This window comes from Phocoena sinus, chromosome 2 (genome assembly GCF_008692025.1).
Source record: "Phocoena sinus isolate mPhoSin1 chromosome 2, mPhoSin1.pri, whole genome shotgun sequence".
Taxonomy (NCBI): Eukaryota; Metazoa; Chordata; class Mammalia; order Artiodactyla; family Phocoenidae; genus Phocoena; species Phocoena sinus.
This window is the reverse complement of record NC_045764.1, coordinates 54598180-54620877: the sequence shown is the minus strand read 5'-3', so window position 1 is coordinate 54620877 and position 22698 is coordinate 54598180. Positions and strand designations below refer to the sequence as shown.

Sequence of the window (22698 nt, the reverse complement as noted above, 5' to 3'; positions counted from 1 at the left end):
GTACTATCTTCACAATTTTTTTGTAAATCTAAAACCGTTCTATATAAAAAGTTTATTTTTAGAAAATCACTAAATGGGCTCAGTAGAAGAATGGAGATAACAGAAGAAAAAGTCAGTGACCTCTAAGACAGATCAAGAGAAATTATCCAATTTGAACAAGAAAGAAAAAAAAATTGAAAACTGAAGAGCACCTGTGGGACCCTTGAGAAAATAACAAAAGACCCAATATTCATGTCATCAGTCTTACAGAAGAGGAGAAAGTGCAGTGCAGAAAAAGTATCTGATGAAATAATGGCTGAAAACTTACCAAATCTGGTGAAAGACATAACCCCACAGATTAAAGAATCTTAGCAAGTCCCAGATTATAAATCAAAAGAAATCCATGCCCAAATACATCATAATGAAACTACTTAAAATTATAGACAAAGAAAAACATAGGAAAGCAGCCAGATATAAATGATTCATTAGCTATGGGGTAATAATGATTCAAATGACTGTTGATTTCTCACTAGGTACCACAGTAAAATAAAGACATTATCTGATGAAGAAAAGCAAGAGCATTTGCCACCAGTGGACCTACTCTAAAAATTAGATAAAGGAAGTTCTTCCTAGAGAAGGGAAATTGTGCCACAAGGAAACCTGAAACAACAGAAATGGAAGAAAAGCAACAGAAGTTGTAAATATAATTTAATTTATGTAAATATAATTTATTTTAACTAAATATAATGGACCATTCTTTTCCTCTTGATTTCTTTAAAATATGCTTTTAGATTGAAAAAATATATCTGATGAGGATTTCAATTTATGCAGTTGTAATATATGACACTATCAGTGTTAGGGGGAAGAGTAAGGGGCACATGGAGTGGTAAGATTTCTTCATCCCACTGATTCTAAGTAGACTGTGACAACTTAAGTATGCATAGTGTAATCCTAGAAAATACACTAAAAAAGCTAAGTGATGTCGAAACAAATTAAGAGACAAATTAAAATGAAATACTAAAAAATGTTCAAATAACCCAAAAGAAGGTAGAAAAAGGAATGGAGGAACAAAAAACAGAGAATAATAAGAAAACAAAAGATAAAATAGTAGACTTGAATCCAAACATATTGATAATTATAATAAATGTAAATGATCTAAACATACCAATTAAAAGGGACTGTCTGAATATATGAAAACATGACCTATCTACCAAAAAACCATAAACAAACAAAAAACCTCACCTCATTTCAAATGTAATGCTACAGGTAGATTAAAAACTAAAGGATCAAACAAGGTATGCCATGCAAACAGAAATCAAAATAGCTGGAGTAGCTATTTGGGGCCAGAGTAAATTATTTCAGGCTTTTCAGATCATTCAGTCTCTGTGGCAACTATTCAAAACTGCCATTATAGCATGAAAACAGCCAAAGGTTGTATATAAAAACTTGGGGAAGGCTGTGTTCAAATAAAACTCTACAGAAGCAGGTGGTAGGTTGGATTTGACCCATAGGCCACAGTTTGCTGACCCCTATTATAGAAAAATTGAACCATACCATCTCTCAACTGGATCTAATTGATATACGAGGCAACAACACGGCAGAACACACATCCTTTTCATATGCATATGAACATTCACCAAGATAGACCATACCCTGGGTCATTAAAAAAATTAATATGAAAGAATTAAAATCATAAAAAGCATATTCTATGACAATAATGGATAGAAATCAATAAAATAGGTTTCAAATAGAAATCAGTAACAGAAAGAAAGTAGGAAAACTCCAAACACTTGGAAATTAAACAAAACACTGCCTATTTTAAGACATTTAAAAACCCACAGGACAGCATGGTATTGGTGAAGGGACAGACACACAGATCAAGGGAACAGAATAGAAAGTCTAGAAATAGACCCACACAAATAGGACCAATTGATTTTCAACAAAGGTGTAAAGACAATTTAGTGGAAAAAAGACTGTCCACAAACGGTGCCTGAATAATGCAGGAAAATGCAGTTTGATATAAACCTCACACCTTAGACGAAATTCTACACGAAAAAGACTGTGTTTAAAGCTGAGATGCTAAACTATAAAAGTTTTAGAAGAAAATAAAGGAGAAATCTTTGTGATTAGGCACATCTTAAGTGTGACACCTAGAGCATGATCCATAAAAGTTAGACTTTGTCATCTGCTGGAGGAGATGTTCCAAGGGAGAGTCAGTCACTCGAGGAATCAGAGCCCCGGCCAGGGCGTATGGGAAGAGATCCACCCTCCACACTTGGGGATTTCAGTCAATAGATGTGACAAATGAAAACCCACATGCTACTGGGGCACCCGTGAGACAACACATGCCATCCTGAGGACACCAAGGCAGAATGGACTGTTGCCCTGGCTCCATGTGACCTCATGAAAAACACTCTCTGATACCGCTGGCTGGAAAGTATCTCAGGAAAAAGTGGGTTGAACTTTGCATTATAAAGCCCAGATGCGCGTTCCTAAGAAATCCCAGCAAATTCCACATCTTCCAAGTCTATGACAAGCACGTTCTGAGTGCCAGAAACACAACACAGGTGCAAACAGAGCAGAGGGCAAAGGCCCACCTCACAGCGGCTGCCAGAAATGGAAGGCATTCTTCCCTGCTCTGCTCTGGGGCTGGTGGGGTGTGAGGCTGCCCAGACAGAGTGGGTCTCCCCGACATCCACCGACCTGGGATTCGGCGTTCAGGGTGATGACTTCCTCGTCGTGGTCCAGCAGTTTGCAGGCGTAAGCGATGTTAATGGCTGTTTCCTGTTTGTCACCAGTGAGAACCCAAATCTGCAGGCCTGCTTGACGCAATTTAGCAATGGTTTCAGGGACTCCGTCCTGCAGGCGGTCTTCAATCCCAGTGGCACCTGGTCAAAGGTACAACAGTGTGGGTAAGCCCCCTGCTCATGGGCCCCGACCCTGACCGGCATGAATGCCTCACTCCAACACAGCAGAGGTGCTGGCCCCACCCTGCAGACTGGGCCCTGCTGTGGTCCATCTTATCTGGAAGCACTCGGGTGATTCCTCATTCAGGACATGGGGGCTCCTTCACTAGCTCTCGATTCCACATGGTAGGGATACCTGGGAGGCACTGAACATAATTCTCTGGACGTACAACAGAGCACCTCCAATGCTTTCTAACATGCAGACAACTTTTAACTTTACAGATAGCTTGGAAACGAAGCTTGTGGGGAGATGGTGGGAGTGACCATATTCTGAGGGATGAAAAGTTTTAAAACTTGTCCATCCTAGGGCTTCCCTGGTGGCGCAGTGGTTGAGAGTCCGCCTGCCGATGCAGGGGACACGGGTTCGTGCCCCGGTCTGGGAAGATCCCACATGCTGAGGAGCAGCTGGGCCCGTGGGCCATGGCCGCTGAGCCTGAGAATGCAGAGCCTGTACTCTGCAACGGGAGAGGCCCGCGTACCGCAAAAAAAAAAAAAAAAACGTATCCATCTCACAGATAGCTTCTGGTGAATGACACCCACAGTGCTTGCTCTCAACAATGCTTACCATTAGCTGTCGATCAGCAACATTATCCTGAATGTTTTTTCCACAAAAATAATGATTAAGGGGCAGATTTTCCCATGCAGTTCTCAGTATATTGGGAAAAATATACTACTCAATGCAGAAAAGTGTCCTCTAGGCCAGCCTGTTTTTCCCTCCATTTCCAACCTGGTGAGATGGTCTCACCTTCCTTCTAGATGTGCAGCATTGCCTGAGGCCTCCTTGTCAGCCTTGTCTTTCTCTTTTATGCATGCTACTCCCTGTGCTGGGATGCTGTTATAGACTGAATGCTTGTGTCCCCCCCTAAAAATTCATAGGTTGATGCCCTAACCCCCAAGGTAATGGCATTAGGAGGTGGGGCCTTTGGGAGGTGATTAGGTCATGAAGATGGAGCCCTCATGAATGGGATTTGTGCCCTCACAGCAAAAGACACAAAGGAGATGACTTCTCTCTACTGTGCGAGGATGCAGAAGGAAGGCAGCCGTCTGCAAACCAGGAAGACAGCCCTTATCAGGAACCAAACTGGCCAGCACTTTGACCTGAGACTTCCAGCTTCCAGAACTGTTGAGAAATAAATGTCTGCTGTTTAAGCCACCTTGTCTATGGAAGTTTTGTTCAAGCAGCCTGAAATGACTGAGACACCATTTCCTTTTCTCTGCCTTGAATGGGTGAGGTGGCAGGTGCGGGGAGGAAGGAGTCAAGGTAGAACACACATACAAAAAGTGCACATTTCTTAAGTATACCCTTTGATGCACTTTCACAAATCACACAGCTGTGTAGTCAGCCCTGAGCTCAGGAAACAGTGTCACCAACTCCCCAGAAGCCCCCCTCAGGGGCAATTGGTTGTCTTCTCTCTTCCATCTCATGCAGCCTGTGTGGGGTGTTGGACCTGGGCCAACCCCACACTTGATGAATGCACCAGAAGGCTAAGTGGTAACTTGGGAAGGACCCAGAAAGGAGGGGACATTGCACCCAAGATTTCCTCTGCTCTGAACCATTAAGTCCTCCCAGGAAGGACCAGGCAGGGGTGTGGGGTTCAAGGTCTGCTTAGGAATGGAACCACTTTTCTGCTTGCTCATGGTGAGCATGGCCCTGACCACCCTCCTGGCCCCTCTCCCCTTCCCCAGCTCTGTGGCTCTAACATTAGTATAGAGTGTGCATCCCTGGCTCCTTATCTTCACCATCCAAAAGAGTCGACATCTCTCAGTGCATCCTAAGTGTCACTTCTGCTAGAATATATTCTCTGATGTGGGGGAAAGAGGAAGGGATGATCTTGCCACCTCTGCGTGTTCATAGTGTCTTATTCATACTTAATAATAATGATTGTGGAATAATCATAACCATAGCTAACCTTGATGGATTCCTATATGCCAGAAAAAGTTTTCACAGCTTCCCTAAGATGTGAGAACTACAATGATCCCCACAGCACAGGTGTGGAAAGCAGGGTGAGGGAAGTGAGTTAGCCAGGGAAGGGCCAGCATTCTCCTTACGGTATGTCTCTGATCCAAACCTCTGAGCTACATGTCTGCTGTAGGATAGCACTTCCTACAATGCAGTGCTTTGTGTACAACTCAACCACTACCCACTCTTCACTAGATGGGGATTTTCTGCAGAAAGGCCTTCTATCTCCCATCCTTGTACTCTGGCCACTCATCCAGGGCTCCTTGTTAAGTGTCCACCAAGAAAGAAAGCAAGGAAGACCTTGTAGATAAATTCCCATCCAGAGGAAGTCTGCCTCTTTTCAGGGAAAACCTAACACCTTGAAAACATACCTTCTTTATTTCAGGAGCTTATTGGCCAAAGTAATGGGTTCCTAATTGACTACCCCTCACCTATATAATGTGCATGTTTGAATCAAACACAGGGTATTAATGAACTTAGAAATATAGTTATGGAAAGCATGTCTGTCTCAGCGTGAACTATGGCTGAGAATAAAGAGGCAATCTGAGGAACAGTCCTTTTAAAATGATCTGGAAGCTAGTATCTCCTTTCAGCTCTCCAAGGTAGCTTGTTTGTAATATAATTTATGTAACTTTGAATAAATGTCGCCTTCTTTACAACCTGATCCTTGGGAGAACCTGGCATTTTGAGTATCATAACCAGGGTAGTTAGTGGGGTTCAAGCTAGTGCCACCTTACTTCACTGCACTCAGATGTCAGGTAGCTTTCAATGGAGGGGAAAAATCTCACCAAATGGAAAGTTTCAGATGACATTTGGAGAAACCAGCAACAATGCTGGGGAGAGTGAACAGAATGTTGTCTTTTGAATTTAGGTTCTTGGCCAGAACATTATGGAAAAGAAAATTTCAAGAACACAGTGGGAATGACAATCCTTGCCCTGTGGCTCTCTGATGTTACTTAATGTAAGAACGTAAATGAAAAGGTTTTAAAAAGGGGTATTTGGTATGGGATATTAAAAATATAAAAGCTGACTTCACATTTCTCAAATACAAATCATCCACGGTGCCCATGGATGAAGCAGTGGTGACCACTGAGGTGGGGGTTCTCCCACTCTCCAGCTTGGCTTCACCATTTGAACCATAAACATTCCAGGTTGTAGGGGATGGTACACGTTTAAGAACTGGCTTGCAGGAAGAAGGCTGATTAGTGCGTTTGCCATTTCTGTGGTCCCAATCAGCAGAGAGTCTGTGCAGAAGATGCCAGCCAGGCCACACAGGTATGGAAGTAGTAACACTAGCTTCATCACCTTCACCGTGCAGCTACGTGGGGCTGGACCTAGTGCCTGCACCTTGCTCAGTGCTTTGCTGCATCCCCTCTGCTCATCCTCACAGAACTATTACCTCCACTTGGCAGATAAGGAAACTGGGATGCAAGTGCCCAGGCTCACCTGGCCAGTAAGCGGCAGAGCCAGGACTGGACAACTGAGCCAGGGCTCCTAGACTCTGAAAGAAAGAAAGAAAGGAGTGCCTGCAAAGACAGGCAGAGGAGGGACAGCTCAGGGACTCATAGCTGTGTTCTCAAACAGTTAAGGTCTCATCCTGTGGAAAAGGGAAGAGATTTTATCTGCACTGCTCTAGAGGGTAGGACCAGTGCCCCCTGGAAGAAGGTACCGGGAGGCGGATTTCACTCCATTCAAGATGTTAGAGGTTGGTGGGAGGAGAGCTGTCCCAGGGGAGAACACCCTGCAGAGAGGGGGGACCATGACAACCAGCGGACCCCCTCGCATCCCACGGGTCTATCAACAGTGTCTTTTGGAGAAGCATGTTCCAGATGTGAACAGTCCTAGTTCAGGAAATCAAAACCTGGCAATCTAGAGGAGGCAGAGCCATTTTCCAAGTGTTTCATTTAATTCACCTCCTGAGTACCGTTCAGGATGCCTCTGGGGTTCTGGATCTTTGGGCTTTTTTGAATAGTGCATGGCCTCGTATAGGACACTGTAGGTGAAATAGAATATTGCATAAAGTATGTATATGTAGTGCTCTTAAATATCTGACTATTAGCTATTCTATTAGATATAAGTATGTAGATACAGAGATATCCCAATGCCTTTGCCTAGGAAGGGGGCCAAATGAGTTACGGCCTTTCTTGTTGAAAGATGAACCCCCGTATCTTCATGCCCCAAGAGTATCATCATCTGACCACCAGCACCATGAGATGGGGAGTGTGTATACACAGCACTGCCACAACCAGCCCCTGGTGAGAGCACAGACAGCATGTATACAAAGATCCAGCTAATTTAATACATACATTAATAAATATTTTAAATAATAAATTAAATAAATACTAAAGCAATAAATGCTTTTATAAATACTAACATGAACTCAGTAGCAAATACAGGCACAATTTAGTAAGAATGAGCCCCCTTTTTTTTTCACCCAAATCAAATCTGTGAAATATTTACTAGATGTAAAATGCAGCCCTGTTGAGTCCAACGGTTTCTGTTTGTTTCCTGGGGCTGGGGGGATCCTTTAACGCATCAGTTGTTGAGAAGCCTTGCTCCTCATCTCTATTTTTGGTGGGAAAGCAGGGTTTCAGGGGAGGCAAGTCGGGTGCTGTCGTGGTGCCTGGCAGGGTGGCACCAATAGGATGCCCCAGAAATGGGCCATGGGGAGAACGTTCAATCGAGCACAGCCCTGTCTGGGGGCCGTGCTAGCATCAGGCCAGAGGGGTCCTTCATCAAGCCTAGCGTGTGCAGAGCTGCCACTGACTAGAGCCAGGGCACCTCTCCATCCAGGATGCTGCAAACTCCACCCGGCTTCGCGGCACCCGCCCGCTGGAGAGCGTAATTACCCAACAGATGCAGATTCCTCTCCAGGCGAATGGCAGACTGAAACAGGAGCTCCTCGCGGTTGTCCAGGGCGGATTCCGCTTCCAAGTGGCTCTGCAGCCAACAGGCATACTCTTCCTTACTCAGAACCTGGGTGAGAGCCGCTGATGAGCACCCAGGCCGAGCCGCGTGGCCGGCCCCGCCCCTTCCGCGAAGCCACGCCTACTCACCCTCTTGGCGATGCACAAGGTTCGCAGGCCCTCCACAGCGTACAAGTTGAGGTAGTTCTGAGTCTTGCTCCAGATCTTCTTTTGATGCCTTCCTCTGGCGTCATCTAAGTTGGAGTAAGAGCAGAAACAAGGATGAGTGAGAACAACAGAGCCCAGTGAAATGGTCTGGACTCCCAGGACACCTGGCCCGTTGAAATGAGTTTGCATATATGCAGTTTCCGCAGCTGAGAGCTCAGCGCCATCAGAGGTTCTAGCTGGGTACTCTTCTCACCCAGGGAGAGAAAACAGCCACATTTTCAGGTCTCTAAAGTAATCACACTCAGAGAGCCAGAAAGTAGGATGATGGCTGCCAGGGGCTGGGGGGAGGGGAGAAAGGAGTTGTACAGAGCTTCAGTTTTGCAAGATGAAAATTTCTGGAGATCTGCTGCACACCAATGTGAATATACTCAACACTACTGAACTGTACACTTAAAACTGGTTAAGATGGTAAATTTATATTGTGTTTTTTTTTAAACACACACACACACACAAAACAACTAAGAAATCAGCTATCAGCTAGTAAGATTTTTCCAAACATCCACCCTTTTCTGTTTTCTATAGACCCAGATGTGGAACAGACTTGCTGTTTATTACCAGACTGCAGAAGTGCTGACTCTGAGCCTCACCACTGTGGAATCCATGGCAAAGTGACACACACACCTTCTTAACTCCACCATGTTCTTGGGTCAATAATTGTTAGTGAGAAGGCAGAAGACACTTTAGTTTTCGTGTGATAAAAGTATGTTAGGAGTGAATGTGTTTCAGAGCCAGTGAGGACGACGTGGCCCTCCGCATTCTGCCTCACTGTAGCTGGCTGCAATTGGAATGCTAGCAGGAATTTTGTTGCAATTCATTAAGCAGGAATGTCACAGGTGCCCTGTCACATCACTGTGATTTACTCCAACAGCCTCCAGAAAGGGCGCCCAGAAAACATCTGCACCAGTAGATTCAGCCCACCTCTTGCTTCATTACTTGTCAGTAGTATACATGTTCAATATAAAACTTAAAGCAAAAGTTAGATGTTATTTTAAAAAGAACCTCATAACATTTTTGACTATTTCTAATATCCCTTGTTGAAATGAGAATCTCACATAAACAAAACCTCATTAAGAGTGATCTGGCATCTTTTCGTCCAGGAGGTGGGTGTAAATGGAGGCACATAAACTTCCCGTTTAGGAAAAGTCATACTTAAAAGTGCAGTTTCTATCCTCCTACACCAGTAATGTTGCCAGACAGAATATAAGATGCCCAAATATCTGGAGAAACTATAATTCAATGAATATAATTCAGTGAACACCCCAATGTTCACTGTAGCACTATTCACAATAGCCAAGACATGGAAGCAACCTAAGAATGGAATGTTGATTCCATTCCATCAACAGAGTAATGGATGAAGAAGCTGTGATACATATGCACACAATGGAATACTATTCAGCCATTAAAAAAAAGAAATAATGCCATTTGCAGCAACATGGACGGAGCTAGAGATTATCGTACTAAGTGAAATAAGTTGGACATAGAAAGACAAATACCATATGATATCACATATATGGAAACTAAAATACGGCACAAATGAACTTACCTATGAGACAGAAACAGACTCACAGAGAGAGAACAGATTTGTGGTTGCCAAGGGGGTGAGGGCTAGAGGAGGTATGGATTGGGTGTTTTGGGACTAGCAGATGCAAAGATATATAGAATGGATAAATAACAAGGTCCTACTGTATAGCACAGGGAACTATAACAAGCACTTTGCTGTGCATCAGAAATTAACACAACATTGTAAATCAACTTATACATCAATAAAATAAATTTTTTAAAAAAGAATAAAGGTGAGAAATAATTTATACCTTCCAAAAAATAAGAATATAAGATGCCCAAATAGCACATAGGACATATTTTACTAAAAACATTATTTGTCGTTTATCTGAGATTAAATTTTAACTAGACAGTCAATGTATTTTCTTTGCTAAATCTGGCAACCCTACTTTCCAGTGGTGAGGCCCCTGGTCTGGGGAAGGCTGTCTACTAACCAGGTCAGCTCCTTGACACACGAAACACTCTTAATCTTCTAGATCTGTGCTCTTCATGGAGAAGACAGTGCCCCAACAGACCGAAGACTGGTCCCTTGGAGGCAAAAAATCTTATTACGCATAAAGCACAGATACATGTACAGTACATAAACAAATATACAGCGTATCTGTGGCATTAAAATGTCATGGGGGCTTCCCTGGTGGCGCAGTGGTTGAGAGTCCGCCTGCCGATGCAGGGGACTCGGGTTCGTGCCCCGCTCCGGGAAGATCCCACATGCCGCAGAGCGGCTAGGCCCGTGAGCCATGGCCGCTGAGACTGCGCGTCCGGAGCCTGTGCTCCGCAACGGGAGAGGCCACGACAGTGAGAGGCTCACGTACCGCAAAAACAAAACAAAACAAAACAAAAAAATGTCATGGAAGGGCCATTAGAAAAAAAATATCTAAAAAGACTCCTTAAGGGGGCAATAATAAAAAAAAGAGAGAGTTGGGAAACACTGCCCTAGATTATTGTGCTTTAGGAATTTAAATTTCCTGAAAAGATGACACTGAAAGTCATCTTAATTTTGACTACCATTTACTCCTGGTATTGTGATAACATTCTTCCAGATTCTGACTGTTCTTTGAGCAAAGACATGTCTAGCTGAGGGACTCTGGAATTAACACTAATAAAGTACTTGAGTTGTCCAGAGGGGGAGGGGAAGGTTGCATTCCAGAGCAGGAGCAGGGTGCAGGGGCTGTGATGCTGCCCTTAACCACACTGGTCCAAACAAAACTAATGAGTGAGAGAAGGCAGGGTGGGCCACTGGGGACCCAGGGTGCCCTGGACAAGGGTGCGGTCACAGACCACACTGACATGTTTCTGTGCGGGACGAAGCCCACCCAGCCCAGCAGGGAGAGAAGCCGTTACCGCCACATCTTGCCCATCCCTCCCCCTCTATCCTTGCCCTTGGAAGAGGATGGAGCCACCACAAGTTTTGTGTCTTAAAGACCACACAGGGACTTCCCTGGTGGCACAGTGGTTGAGAATCCGCATGCCTGTGCACGGGACACGGGTTTGAGCCCTGGTCTGGGAGGATCCCACATGCCGCGGAGCAACTAAGCCCGTGCACCACAACTACTGAGCCCGCACTCTGGAGCCCGCAAGTCACAACTACTGAGCCCATGTGGCACAACTACTGAAGGTTGTGCGCCTGGGACCCGTGCTCCACAATGGGAGAAGCCACCGCAATGAGAGGTCTGCACACCACAACAAAGAGTAGACCCTGCTCACCATAACTAGGAAAAGCCCACGCGCAGCAATGAAGACCCAACGAAGGAAGGAAGAAGGGAAACCACACAGAATGGCACTGGACTGAACCTCAGGCAAGTGAATCTTAAGGAAAAGAAACCAGAGAGAAGGGAAAGGGACCCAGCTTATGCTTTATGCCTATAACACACCAAGCACTGTGCTAGGAGCTTGGACAGGGGCTTCTTGTGAGGTCAGAAGCCTGATTTCCTTTGTACAGATGGGAAACTGAGGCACAGGAGGAGTGACTTGTCCAGAGTGACCCCAGCCCATAAATGTAGACTTGGGATTTGAACCGAGGTCTGTAAGGTAATGGGTGGGGTAGAGTCCCTGCTTTCTACTTGACCCCACACAAGCTATGGCAGGGCAGGCAAGACATAGCCACGTCCTAAAAATACAACACATTACCCATCCACCACCAGCTTAGCCTTCTCGTGCCCTTTTTGGTAAAAGTGTTGTGAACTCTTTGAAGAAAGATGTTGGACACTCATGTGCCCTCCTCACTTTATCGCCTGCACACAGGTAGAGCAGCTTGGCCATCTGCAAGCCTGCTCTGCTCCATACCCTGCCCACCCCACCTCCAAAGTGAAAGTTGAATGATTTATGTACAATGTCAGGGTGTCACTGGTAGATAACTTCAGGATTACCCCAGAGCCATCCCCTTTCTTGGGAAACCACTGGGGGCTCTGAACATCCTGAATCTTAAGTTGCCTGGTGTCTACATGTAGCTCTGACCGATTCAAACTTATCTGAAGTGCACACTGCTTGGAAATTCCCAGAGGAAGGCGGAGAGCTACACAAACTGCTTATTTTTAAGGTGCCCCCTTCAATGTCACGGTTTGGGCAATGTTGTGCTTTGAACCTGAACCTGTCTGTTCCATGGCTTTGTTCTTTCTCACCTGTAGTTAATTCCTCCCAGGACCAGGTGGAGGGGTCTGGGAAGCTCCCCAGCTTGCACAAGGGCTCCCTTCACCCCTTGACCTTGAAGCTGACTCTGAGTGATAGAAGTTTTGTTTGTTTGTGCTTCGTCTAGAAATTTGAGGCTTTCTACTGATTTTTAAAAGTGCACTGCCAGCCAAGTACAAGCGTGGCCACTGCTGCAGCCTTCTTGGTTGCTCTCGTGTCCCTTGCAACAGCTCAGCAGGCTTCCTGCCCTCTCTCTGGGGTGGGGGTAAGCCTCTCCTGCCATCTCATCCTACCCTTGCTTGCTAGAGCTGGTCCAGTCTTTTCACCTTATCCATGACCCACTGTATGTAGTAAAGTCTGAAACACATTGGTCCATTAAACTTTCTTTAATACAAGGCTGTGGAATAGGATAAAGGTGATATTTTTGCAGTAGAATAAAATCTGCTCAGATAATTGCCATACCTATCTGTTTTTATTTCGCATGGATACAAAATCAAATTTCAGAATGAAGGAGGCTCTTGGAATGCAAAATCAGCCTGTAAATTGGATTCTACATCCACCCTCGAACCAACACACGGGTGGGAAGGCAAACCCTGCCCTGGAGTAGGTCACCCTCAAGAAAGGCCATGCAAACTGCTTTCAAAGACGCATTTGCAATTCGCTCAGCTGCCTTTGGGAGGCGATAGCTCTGTGACAGGAAAACGGATTTGTCTGCAGAGATCCACCAGTGCACTTTCCCTTAACTGGAGCTGGAGTCCTGTTCTGAGGCACTGAGATCATGGCGAGAGGACCGTGGGAAGCAAAGTGGTAACCCCTAGCTCCGTTCCAGAGCCCCAGAAGGGCATATCCAGCGTAAGGGTTTCCCACAGGTGGTACCCAGAGCTGTTTCCAGGATACAGAAGAGAGGGAGGCTGTGGGGGTCAGGCAGTGGTCCCTCTCCCATCTGCCATCTACCCCGCTTCTCCCCGCTGGAGGTCAGATGTGACCTCTTTTGTCCTCTGGGCACAGAGCGAGGGGTGACTAGGTTTACTAGTGGGGACACAGGCCCTCCCCCTTCCAAGTCCCAGAAGCATTAGTATCTGGAAAGAGGTACAAGCCTTTCTGCTAAACAAAGTTTCACCCTCTACACCAGTGGTATATGAACCCCTCTTTTTCAACCCGAAAGTTACATGGAAGTCAAGTGCAAAAGAGACAAAGATGGAGGTTCTTGGCTGTAAGACGGCCAGAGGCCAGCAGCCCCCACTACCTGGGCCCTCGCTGTGGCCTGAGAACACTCCACAAATGGGCTAAAAACCATGGCTTGGGCCTCATAGGTGCCCAAGGTCCAAGCAATCACAGGGCAGAAAGGAACCTTCTGGGACTTCTAATCTAAAAGCTCTTAACCTGCATTGTCCAGATTTAAACCTGATGCTAGGCCTCACCCCCGTTAATCCCCAAACCCATTCTTCTGAGGTGGGTTCAGGCACTGAAGCCCTCCATCCACTGGGCCCTCCCCCCAATTCTAGTCCAAACCCTTCAGAGAAGGAAAAACCCACCCAGAGAGGCAAAGCTCCACTGGAGGGAGGGGCTGGTTTCTCAGGACTGCTCCCTGCAGCGGGCAGCTGCTAGTGGAGGGGAGCAGGGTACCTGTGGAGCAGGGCAGCAGGAGGTCCATGACCACTGAGTCAGCCCCCTTGGTATAGACATTGATCTCGTCCGTGAGTGGGTGCCGGATCACCACTGACATCCTCTTGCGGATGGAGTCGAAGCCCAGTGTGTGCAGGAGCTCGAAGGTGAGCCTGCCCAGGTGGGGCAGCTCTACTGACACCTGGTCGTGCAGTCGGTCCACGAGCGCGCAGCTGTAGGCGCGGGCGGCGTAGACGAGAGCTGCCTCATCGGGGCTCTCGGCCTCGTAGCGCAGCTCCTGCTCGGGCTCAGGCTCCTGTGCTGAGCACTCAGGTGCCCAGCCGTCTGCCCCGCTGCTGCAGCCATTGCTGGCAAGGCCTGGGGCCGGCGGGCCCAGCCTCTCCTCCAGCCGGAACAGCGTGCCGTTGTTGGCCAGCGTGGACAAGAGGCTGGACTTGTGCGCCGACTTGTTGGTGGCCATGCTCCCAATGCTGCTGCAGCCCGAGGCCAGGCGGCTGGGCGTGAACCTCCGGAGGAAATCTTCTATCGTCTTCACCGGGGACTTCAGCTCGAAGCGCACCCTCACCTGCCAGGGAAGTAGTCGGAAGACAGGTTAGGTGTCTCCCAAGAGCCCTCACCCTGACTCCCTTAGGGCCGCCCTCCACTTCCCCAGGGGGGCCTGAATACGGATTTCCCATTTCCCACTGAAAATTGCAACCAGAGTCAGCATTTCTTCCTTGAGACTATCCCTTGGCCTCTTCCTCTTCACCTCAACACAGGTTCTGCCATATTCACTCTTTCAGGATGTGACTGTAGGGTAGCAATGACCAAGGCCCGGGGTGGACTCAGGGCATTGGGTGGCCTGTGGTTCCCAAGGCTTTGGGACTGTCCCCTCACTGCAGTGGCCCATGGCTTTACAGAAACTTCCCAGGAGTGGGCCTGCCACTGCCTGGCATGAACCCTGGCTTTTTTTTTTCAATTAAAAAAACCATTTAACAAAAGACCAATTTATACATTCCTTTGAATTATGTCCATAAAAAACTTAAATTTACACAAAATTTCCCAAACCCAAAAGAATCTTTCGAAAGAAATGAAACACATAGGCAAATTCAGGCTCCAGATCCTTAAACAAATGTTTAAAAAATCACAATAAATTGTGTATTTTCTAAAGAGGACTGAAAACAACAAAACGACACGTATACAATTGTTAAAGTTTCAAAAAGCTCAATATGGAGCAACAAAGCAACACTTTATTTAAATGAGTGCTGTATGCTAATGATGATACAATATACCTATTTCAATTTTCTGCTAATGGATTTAGAGCAAATGTTGCAACAATCAAACCACTGAATTACAGTTACCCCTTAATCTTTGCAATTTTGTCCATGGGTCTGAAGTTGTGAATTGTAGTAAGAGCCTCCAGAAAAGTCAGGCATTGGTAAAACAAGGCACATAGGACCAATTTTGATAAAGGTGCTTTTTCTTTGGTCTTCTACTGACTTTAAATATTGCTACATATCCAAGTGGGAGATTCGGACAGCCATGCCAGAGCTCCTGCTAGCTCCAAATGCCCTTGAAGGTGGCACCCACCCATAGGTGGGCACAGAAATGCATCCAGAGACACGTTCATGTGCAGTCTGAGGATTCTGCTCCCTACATGGAACTCACTCCATGTGTGATCATGGGCACACACCTCAGTCATGTCGGGGTCTCTCTCACTTATTCAGTAATTGCAACAATGCCTAGGGTGAGTCAGGTAGGGTCTAACCTAGAAAACAGACCCCTCTTCAGGGAAGTATTCCAGAGGGACTGAACAGGGTGGCAGAAGAACCCAGAGGCCAGACGAGGGATGCCGAGGCTGCTGAGAGGTTAACTGCAAAAGGAAGCAGCCTCCATCCAGGGCTGATAGCACAAGCCTGTGGTCTCTGAGTGGCAGAGCCCATCCACCTGGGATCCGCCAGGCCCACTGGGGCCTCCAAAGGCCGGTGGGGTATGAGCAAAGAGTACAGGGGGGTCACATTGCTGCCAGATATGTTGCTGCCGCAGAGAGGGCAGGGGCCCCTTGTTCACCCTCCATCACAACAATGGCTTCACCAGCAGAACCTGCTGGAAGGCCCAGGAGGAGGGGAAGGGGTCTGGGAGAGTGGGAGTGACAGGGTACAGACCTACAGTGTGCATCAGCCCTAGAACACCTTCATTTGTATCCACTTAAAGTTGCCTAGCTGCATGACGCACAGCCATGCTTAGGTGCACCCCACCCCCTGCAACACCACCTGGTCCACCCAGAGGAGCGCTTGAGTTATAGAGGTTCCTTTCACATATAAAACCTTACTCTCTTTGGAGAGAACCTTGATGTTAACCCAAACAAAACCCAACTTGGTGTTGCTATGTTTCTACCACCCAAAGTAACTTCCCACTGATTCTCAACCACTTCCTGAATGCCAATGTTAAAGGCCTTTATTAACATCAAATACATTTACTAGGTGCCAAACTCTACTCTGAGACCTTTCCCTGAATCCCACCACCGCCCCCACATCCCAGACAAGGTGCCAAAGACACAGGAGGGGACCAGCTTATAGTGTCGTCAGGATGCAAGTCCAGGCGGCTCCTACCAGAGTCTGGGCCCCAGCCCATCCTATCCCCTCTCATGTAAGAATCTAGGACCCTGAGGCTCTGGTCGGCATGGAGGGCAGCCACCCTCCTGCCACTGCCCACCTTGGGCCACGCCTGTATGCTCTGTGCCCCTCTCATCCTGGGCTCAGTAGCTGTCTCTGGCTGGCTGCCCTCTCCCTCTTCGCCACAATCCTAGCACCTGCCCACTGCAGTCTGAGGATGTCACCGCAGAGCTACTGAGCTGGCCTGCCCCGTCTGAAGCCCCCAGCGCACCCCCTGAAACCTGAGAGTGGTGCTGAGCGACTGGGCTCCTGCAAGACAGGGAAGCGTGCTCCCTCTCAGGAAGACTGACACCAGTGGGGCCACACCTAGGGGCAGGGGCTCTGCGGGCTCACAGTACGATGCTCCAGAACTTGCCTTTTGTCGTGGCTGATCCGGGGATGTGACCACCACTGTGTTGCAGATGGTGAGTGCAATGAAGAAGTCGAAAATGTCAGACAGCTCAGGCGAGAGGTGGGCCAATGGGTGCTCCTGGTGCCTTGCAAAGGCCAGGCACCTGTCACACTCGCTCACCTTCTCCAGCAGCTTCGGGTCGGGCGTTATGTCCTTCTCCTGGGAAGAACACAGGGGCCGAAGGGTCAGTCTGACCCAGTGACCTGCCAAGTGTCCTTTTAGTGCTTGACTATGTAAGGCACCTTGATTTTACTAGAAGCTGTAAACAGACCTTCACCTCATATATACACATGTCATTTTATAATTACAAATTATGTATAATCTTGATTGTATAAGAATATGCAGCTAACATATGAAATGCATATATTCTTTTATATAAGAAGGTACACATGTTCTTTTTATAAAATAATACCTCCAAGAATATATATTATTATAAAATTAACATATCTTACTCAGAAAGATTTGGAAAAATAAGAGAATAATAGGGAAAATGTAACAGATCTCTATCACACCACCTTACAGTAATATATACTTTTTAAAAAACATGCTTCTCTGCCTTTCCTTCGTCTTTTTTCTATACATGTACATTTTTAATCAAAATATTTTATACATAAATTGGCAGTTTCCATTTCCCCAAAAACATTATATTGCCTCAACTTTACCGGGCCTTTAAGAGCCATTTGAAAACATAATTTTTAACGGCATAAAAACAGACATACCATAATTTATTTGACCATTCCTTTATCACTGGGTACATTTTTTCGCTGTTTTATTGATGTAAATAACACACTGATAAGCTTCTATGCACAGAAATCTTTCACTGAATCACTAACTTCCTAGGTCAGAAAGTTGGAACATTGCAAATACTCTTAACCCGTATTGATTGTGAAATTGATGTCAGGAAAACCTTCTCCAACACAGCCTCCCTGCTGCTCGGGTGACAGCTCCCCGCCCACGTGCCCCATGTAAACCCAACAACGATCAGTGACCACAAGTCTAGATGACCTCTATTCAAATGGCACCTTCTATATGGGTTTCGAAGGACATAAAAGAATGAGGCCACCATACATGAACAAAACGGATTCTCCCTCTCTGGTCTTCAAAAATTTTAGAAGTGAAAGGATCTTTTAGAGGTTGTCACTCACGTACTTCTGGAAATTTCCCTGCCGGATGAGAATGGTCCATAAATGTTTGGCGGTTGACAAGGCAAAGGATGGATTTGGGTTCATCTAATTAAATTTCTTTTTTTTAATCTGACTTTGCTTTTGCACAGTTGTCATCTTGCCCTGATGTTTTACACATTTCATAGGGCAGGACGGACTTCCTCTCCGTCACCCACTTGGCTGGGTCATCGGCAGTCCCCAGCCTGAGAAGCCTGGTAAGGGGACCTAATCAGTGTTTTGGAAAACATACAGCAGTGTGGGAAGAAGGCACTGGACAGAAAAACATCCCCTAACTGAACAGAGGTAACTCCCCAGTGAAGAACAGACACTTTTGGTGACTGGGGGAGGTGACAGCGGGAAGGAGGGCTGCAGGACTCACCATGGGGCTGCTGAAGGCTGTGTGCTTGGACAGCATGCTGGCCCTCTTGGCCTCGGCACGGCTGCTGGTGCGCCGGTGTGACCTGGTGCTCTGGCTCCGATGCACGACTCGGATGCTTTGGTGGCTCCCGGTGCTGCTGCGCTGGGGCAGTGAGCCCCCTCTGGGCACCACCTCCTCCTCCTCTGAGTCTGCTTCCTGGTACCTGGCCAGACGTTGGGCTGTGGGGGAGGGGCACTAAGTGACATCGTGGGGAGGCTGGGTGTGATACTGAGGTGTCTAGGTTCCACAAGGCATCCAGCAGGGCACCCTGGGCCCTCACCACCCTCGCTCTCTGATGGCGAGGCCATGTTTGACAGGGGTTTCCACTGAGGGATGGGGGATGTTCTCATTTACATGCACCTTCAGTGGACCCGATGGGGCTTATGTTCTCAACCCCACGTCACAGATGAGAAGACTGAGTCTCAGCTGTTAAGGTCATGGGATGCAGGGGCAGGGGGTTGAGATGGTACCCAGGCCCACGGGATGCCAAAGCTCAGGTCCCGCGTGATGGCAAAGGGGCCACCCCATCCCACAAAAAGTCAGATGTGGGTGGAGATGGGTTCACATACAGCCCCTCTGTTCAGGGGGAGCCCCCATGTGAATGGGGTGGGTGGGCATGTGGCTGGGAGGCCCACAGAGTAGCTGGGTTCCAGGCTTTGACCTTCATGCCAGGGTCACAGGGCCACCTGCTTACTGGGGCCGTCAGGACAGATCACGCTTTGAGCATCTGCCTTGCAGTCAAGCAGAAATAACGGTTCTCAGGCTGTGTTGACGGTGCTCTCCTGAGAGGGCTCCTTGCTCAACGTCAGGTGGGGAGTAGGTGCTGTCTGCACTCACCCCGTGAGGATGAAGCACTTAGCAGCAGGGAGGCTCACATCCTCCTGGGGCTGTACAGCACGGAAGAATGCCGCCAGTGATCAGACCCCGCAAGCAGAGCTCCACTGAAGAAGACGGTGATTGTGATGCTGTGCTTGGCTCTTAGGGGGCACCATGGAGCGACAGTCCCTGAGGCCTCCAGGGCTCTCAGTGAATCACAGAAGTGCACCCACGCTGCTGTTCTTGCTAACAAGGGCTCTCAACACGTGTTCCTGGCTTTGCCCAGTTAGTTCAGCTTCTTCCATCATATGTGAGCAACAGGAGACTATCCATAGGGACCACTCGCTCCAAACAAGCAACTCTTAAGGACTTCCAGGGCAGGCCCGGTGCTGGGTGGCAACACAAGGCATCCTGACAGGAGGTGGCCCGTGTGAGGGGCTAAGAGAAGGGCCCCCCGTCTGGGTATGCCATGGTGTGGTCTGTCCTGTGGGCCAGGCCTTGAACTCAGCATCTTCTTTGGGAAGACTTTTCTTTAGAGATAAGGAAAGGGAAGTCACCTGCCCATGGCCACCAGGCCGGGTAACTGCCAACCCCAGGACTCCACCTCAGGGAGCTCCTAATTCCAGGAGAAAACTCCTGCACCCACCCCCTTTTCCCCCTGGCAGTGAGGTGGTGAGTGGATGGCAAGGAAGGGCAAAGCCTGGACTGGGCCTGTCTAGCTCCTAGGCTTGGACATTATGAGCATGGTGTCAGCCTCCCAAGGGCACATCTGCCCGCCCACCCTCCCAGAGCAGTTATCAGATGTTAGCCTGAAAGCGGCCATCCCTCAGGCCGCTGCTGGTGTGTCTGTGCTCTGTGACCAGACAGCAGTGGCCTCAGCGATGCCCTCGGGCTCTTTGGGGAAGATGGAGACAAGGAGCAGGTGATGCTTGGCCCTGGCCCTGCACCGTCACCAGGACATGAAGTAGAGAGGGACACGCCCATGGTCTGTGTGGCCGGTTCAGGTACATGTGAGCTGGGCTCAGTACTCAGAGTCAAACCCGCCTGAATTTGTTTTACTAACAGATCTGAGAGGTCAGACCATGCAAGCAGCTGGGTGCCAGCCCAGGGGCCCGTCAGTCACTGATCACAGCTCTTCTTTAAAACATGCTGCAGAGACACCTGGCTGTTTCCACCTTCCCCAGCAATGCTTTCCTGTGTCTTCTAGGGGCGATGGACCCCTTTGGTTTTATGGTAAGCATCTGACAACTGTGAAAATCCTTCTGTAATCTTACTTGGGATTCTGCCCCCAGAGCCTCAGTTCCAGTTCAAGGCCGACTTCAGACCTGGTCCTCTGACTCCTTTATAAGCAGGATGAGGTCTGCTTTCAGGCCCCCAAGCTCTTCTGCACAAGCCTGGGGAGTCAGGGAAGGGGAGAGCCAGAGAGGGAGGCAGGTGGGCAGATGGGACACTGTTCCTGACCGTTTTTTTTGAGTGGCAAATAAAACATTAAACAAATTGGACACATTCCTATGCCTTCTGTTAATATGATTCATTTTATCATGGAGGATATAGTGGATATCATGATAATTCTTGGTTTTATAAAACTCACAAAAATCTCATGCTTCCAGCAGATCTTTCCCACCAAATGCCCCTAAAGAACAGCTTCCTACTGATGCCCCCATGTTGTCCCCCTGTTCTGTACTTGCTTCTGTTTCTGTGGCAAGGTTTCTTTGATGTTCTCAGATGCTGTTCCAGGAAAGAAGGGGAGTCCTGGTTGCAGAGCAGGTGCCCTCTCTCTCAGAGGTGTGATGGCCCCAGAGACACTTCTGTGGTGCAGGGACCCCCTCCTGTTTTGGGTGGGCAGCTGGCTCCAGGCACCCCTCGACTTAGGAAGCAGATGGCTCCCCTATGTGCTCAGAGGGGACAGAGGGAGGCAGCCAAGGATGAGAAAAGGAGAGGTGGGAGGAGGGACTGCCTAAATTCCAAAGTGAGGTGACACTTCCCTCTGGGAGGTCATATTCCAGAGGAAAGAACGCAGCATGAACTGCCCAGTGCCCTGCTGAGAATTTGCAGCTGATAACAAGGAGACTGATGCGTGACAAAGGAAACATCTCTTTGCCTCTTGGTGTGACAGAGACCGGGTGCCTCTGAGGTGAGTTCCTCAAGGTTGCCCTCTTTGGTTCTGCTTGTCTGGCAGAAAATGAGTGTTTAAGCAGATGCCCACCACAGCAGATAGTGCAGGAAGCAGGGTGCCATCAGCAATAAGGAGGGGCCTTTTCTATAGATGCTGGTCCAGAGTTGCTCTGACAGCCTTTCTGTTTTATTCTCCCTCAAAAATCATCAACCCCTGAAGCTGTGTGTGTGTGTGTGTGTGTATATGTACACGCACGCACACACAGGCACATGGGCATGCAACTCTGATACAGCAGCTCTCTGGTCCTGCCCAGATTGGGAGCCCCCATCCCCAGACTCACCATTTGCATCATGAGAATATTCTATGCCAGACACAGTGCATCTTCGGAAAACCATCTTATTCTCAGTTAAAGTGCCAGTTTTATCAGAGAAGATATACTGTATCTGCCCTAGGTCTTCAGTGATGTTCAGGGCTCGGCACTGCAGCTGTGAGTCTGTCTCCTCATCATACAACTCTATATCCTGGTTAATGAAGTACACTTGGCATACTTTAACAATTTCAATGGAAACGTACAAGGAAATTGGGATCAAAACCTAGGAGACACAAGGCACATAGAATGAATGACCGTGACACGACCCGGGAACTGCGGATTTAGTCCAATCTAAACGACAAATAACTACAACCTCAAGTAAGTAGGGACTGTACTGTACCTTTCAGAGCTTAAACAAGTTGGCTTAGAGTCAGTATTGTTAGAGTATTAGGATATTGGCAAAGAGTTTAAACTAGGACAGCCTATGGTGCCACTGCAGAGCGGAAATCCACTATCGTGTCTGGAAGTATGGAAACCATGGCTTGTATAGAAGCAAGCGTTTTCATATTACTAAGTTGTGCTTGAGAGAAGCTAGGAGAGGAAAAAGAGAAAAGAGAAACACAAAACACATGGCACAGTCAGAGTCCTCATAAGCAAAGTCACCTCACACCCAGGCTGTCCTGGGGCTCCCAGTGACAGGAGCTGCCTGTCCTGCAGACACAACCCCACAGCTCAGAAGAGATAGTCTTTTCAGTGGCTGGTTCTGTGCTGAAGGACAATCTCTGTGATTTTGTGCAATACAGAGCAGAGGGGAGAGGCTTTGAGAAGAACAGTCACGGTTATGCTTTGACAATTCAAGAATAACCTTCATGAAATCAACGCTTAATTTTTTTCTTTATCTCTGGAGTAACAGTATTGAACTGATACTTATGGGCTCAGAATATCACATCCAGACTAACTGGGTTCTCTGGGTAACTTAA

The 22698-nt window shown here is 47.7% G+C and overlaps 1 protein-coding gene across 1 annotated transcript in view; it reads right to left on the bottom strand.

The window, feature by feature from the left end:
* Positions 1–22698, bottom strand: part of ATP10A (ATPase phospholipid transporting 10A (putative)) — a 176257-nt gene that overhangs the window by 18314 nt on the left and 135245 nt on the right. Inside the window, 7 exon segments of the mRNA XM_032622097.1 lie at positions 2683–2867; positions 7755–7881; positions 7962–8065; positions 13851–14415; positions 16860–17054; positions 18438–18655; positions 21749–22001. Coding sequence (XP_032477988.1) covers positions 2683–2867; positions 7755–7881; positions 7962–8065; positions 13851–14415; positions 16860–17054; positions 18438–18655; positions 21749–22001 — 1647 coding nt within the window.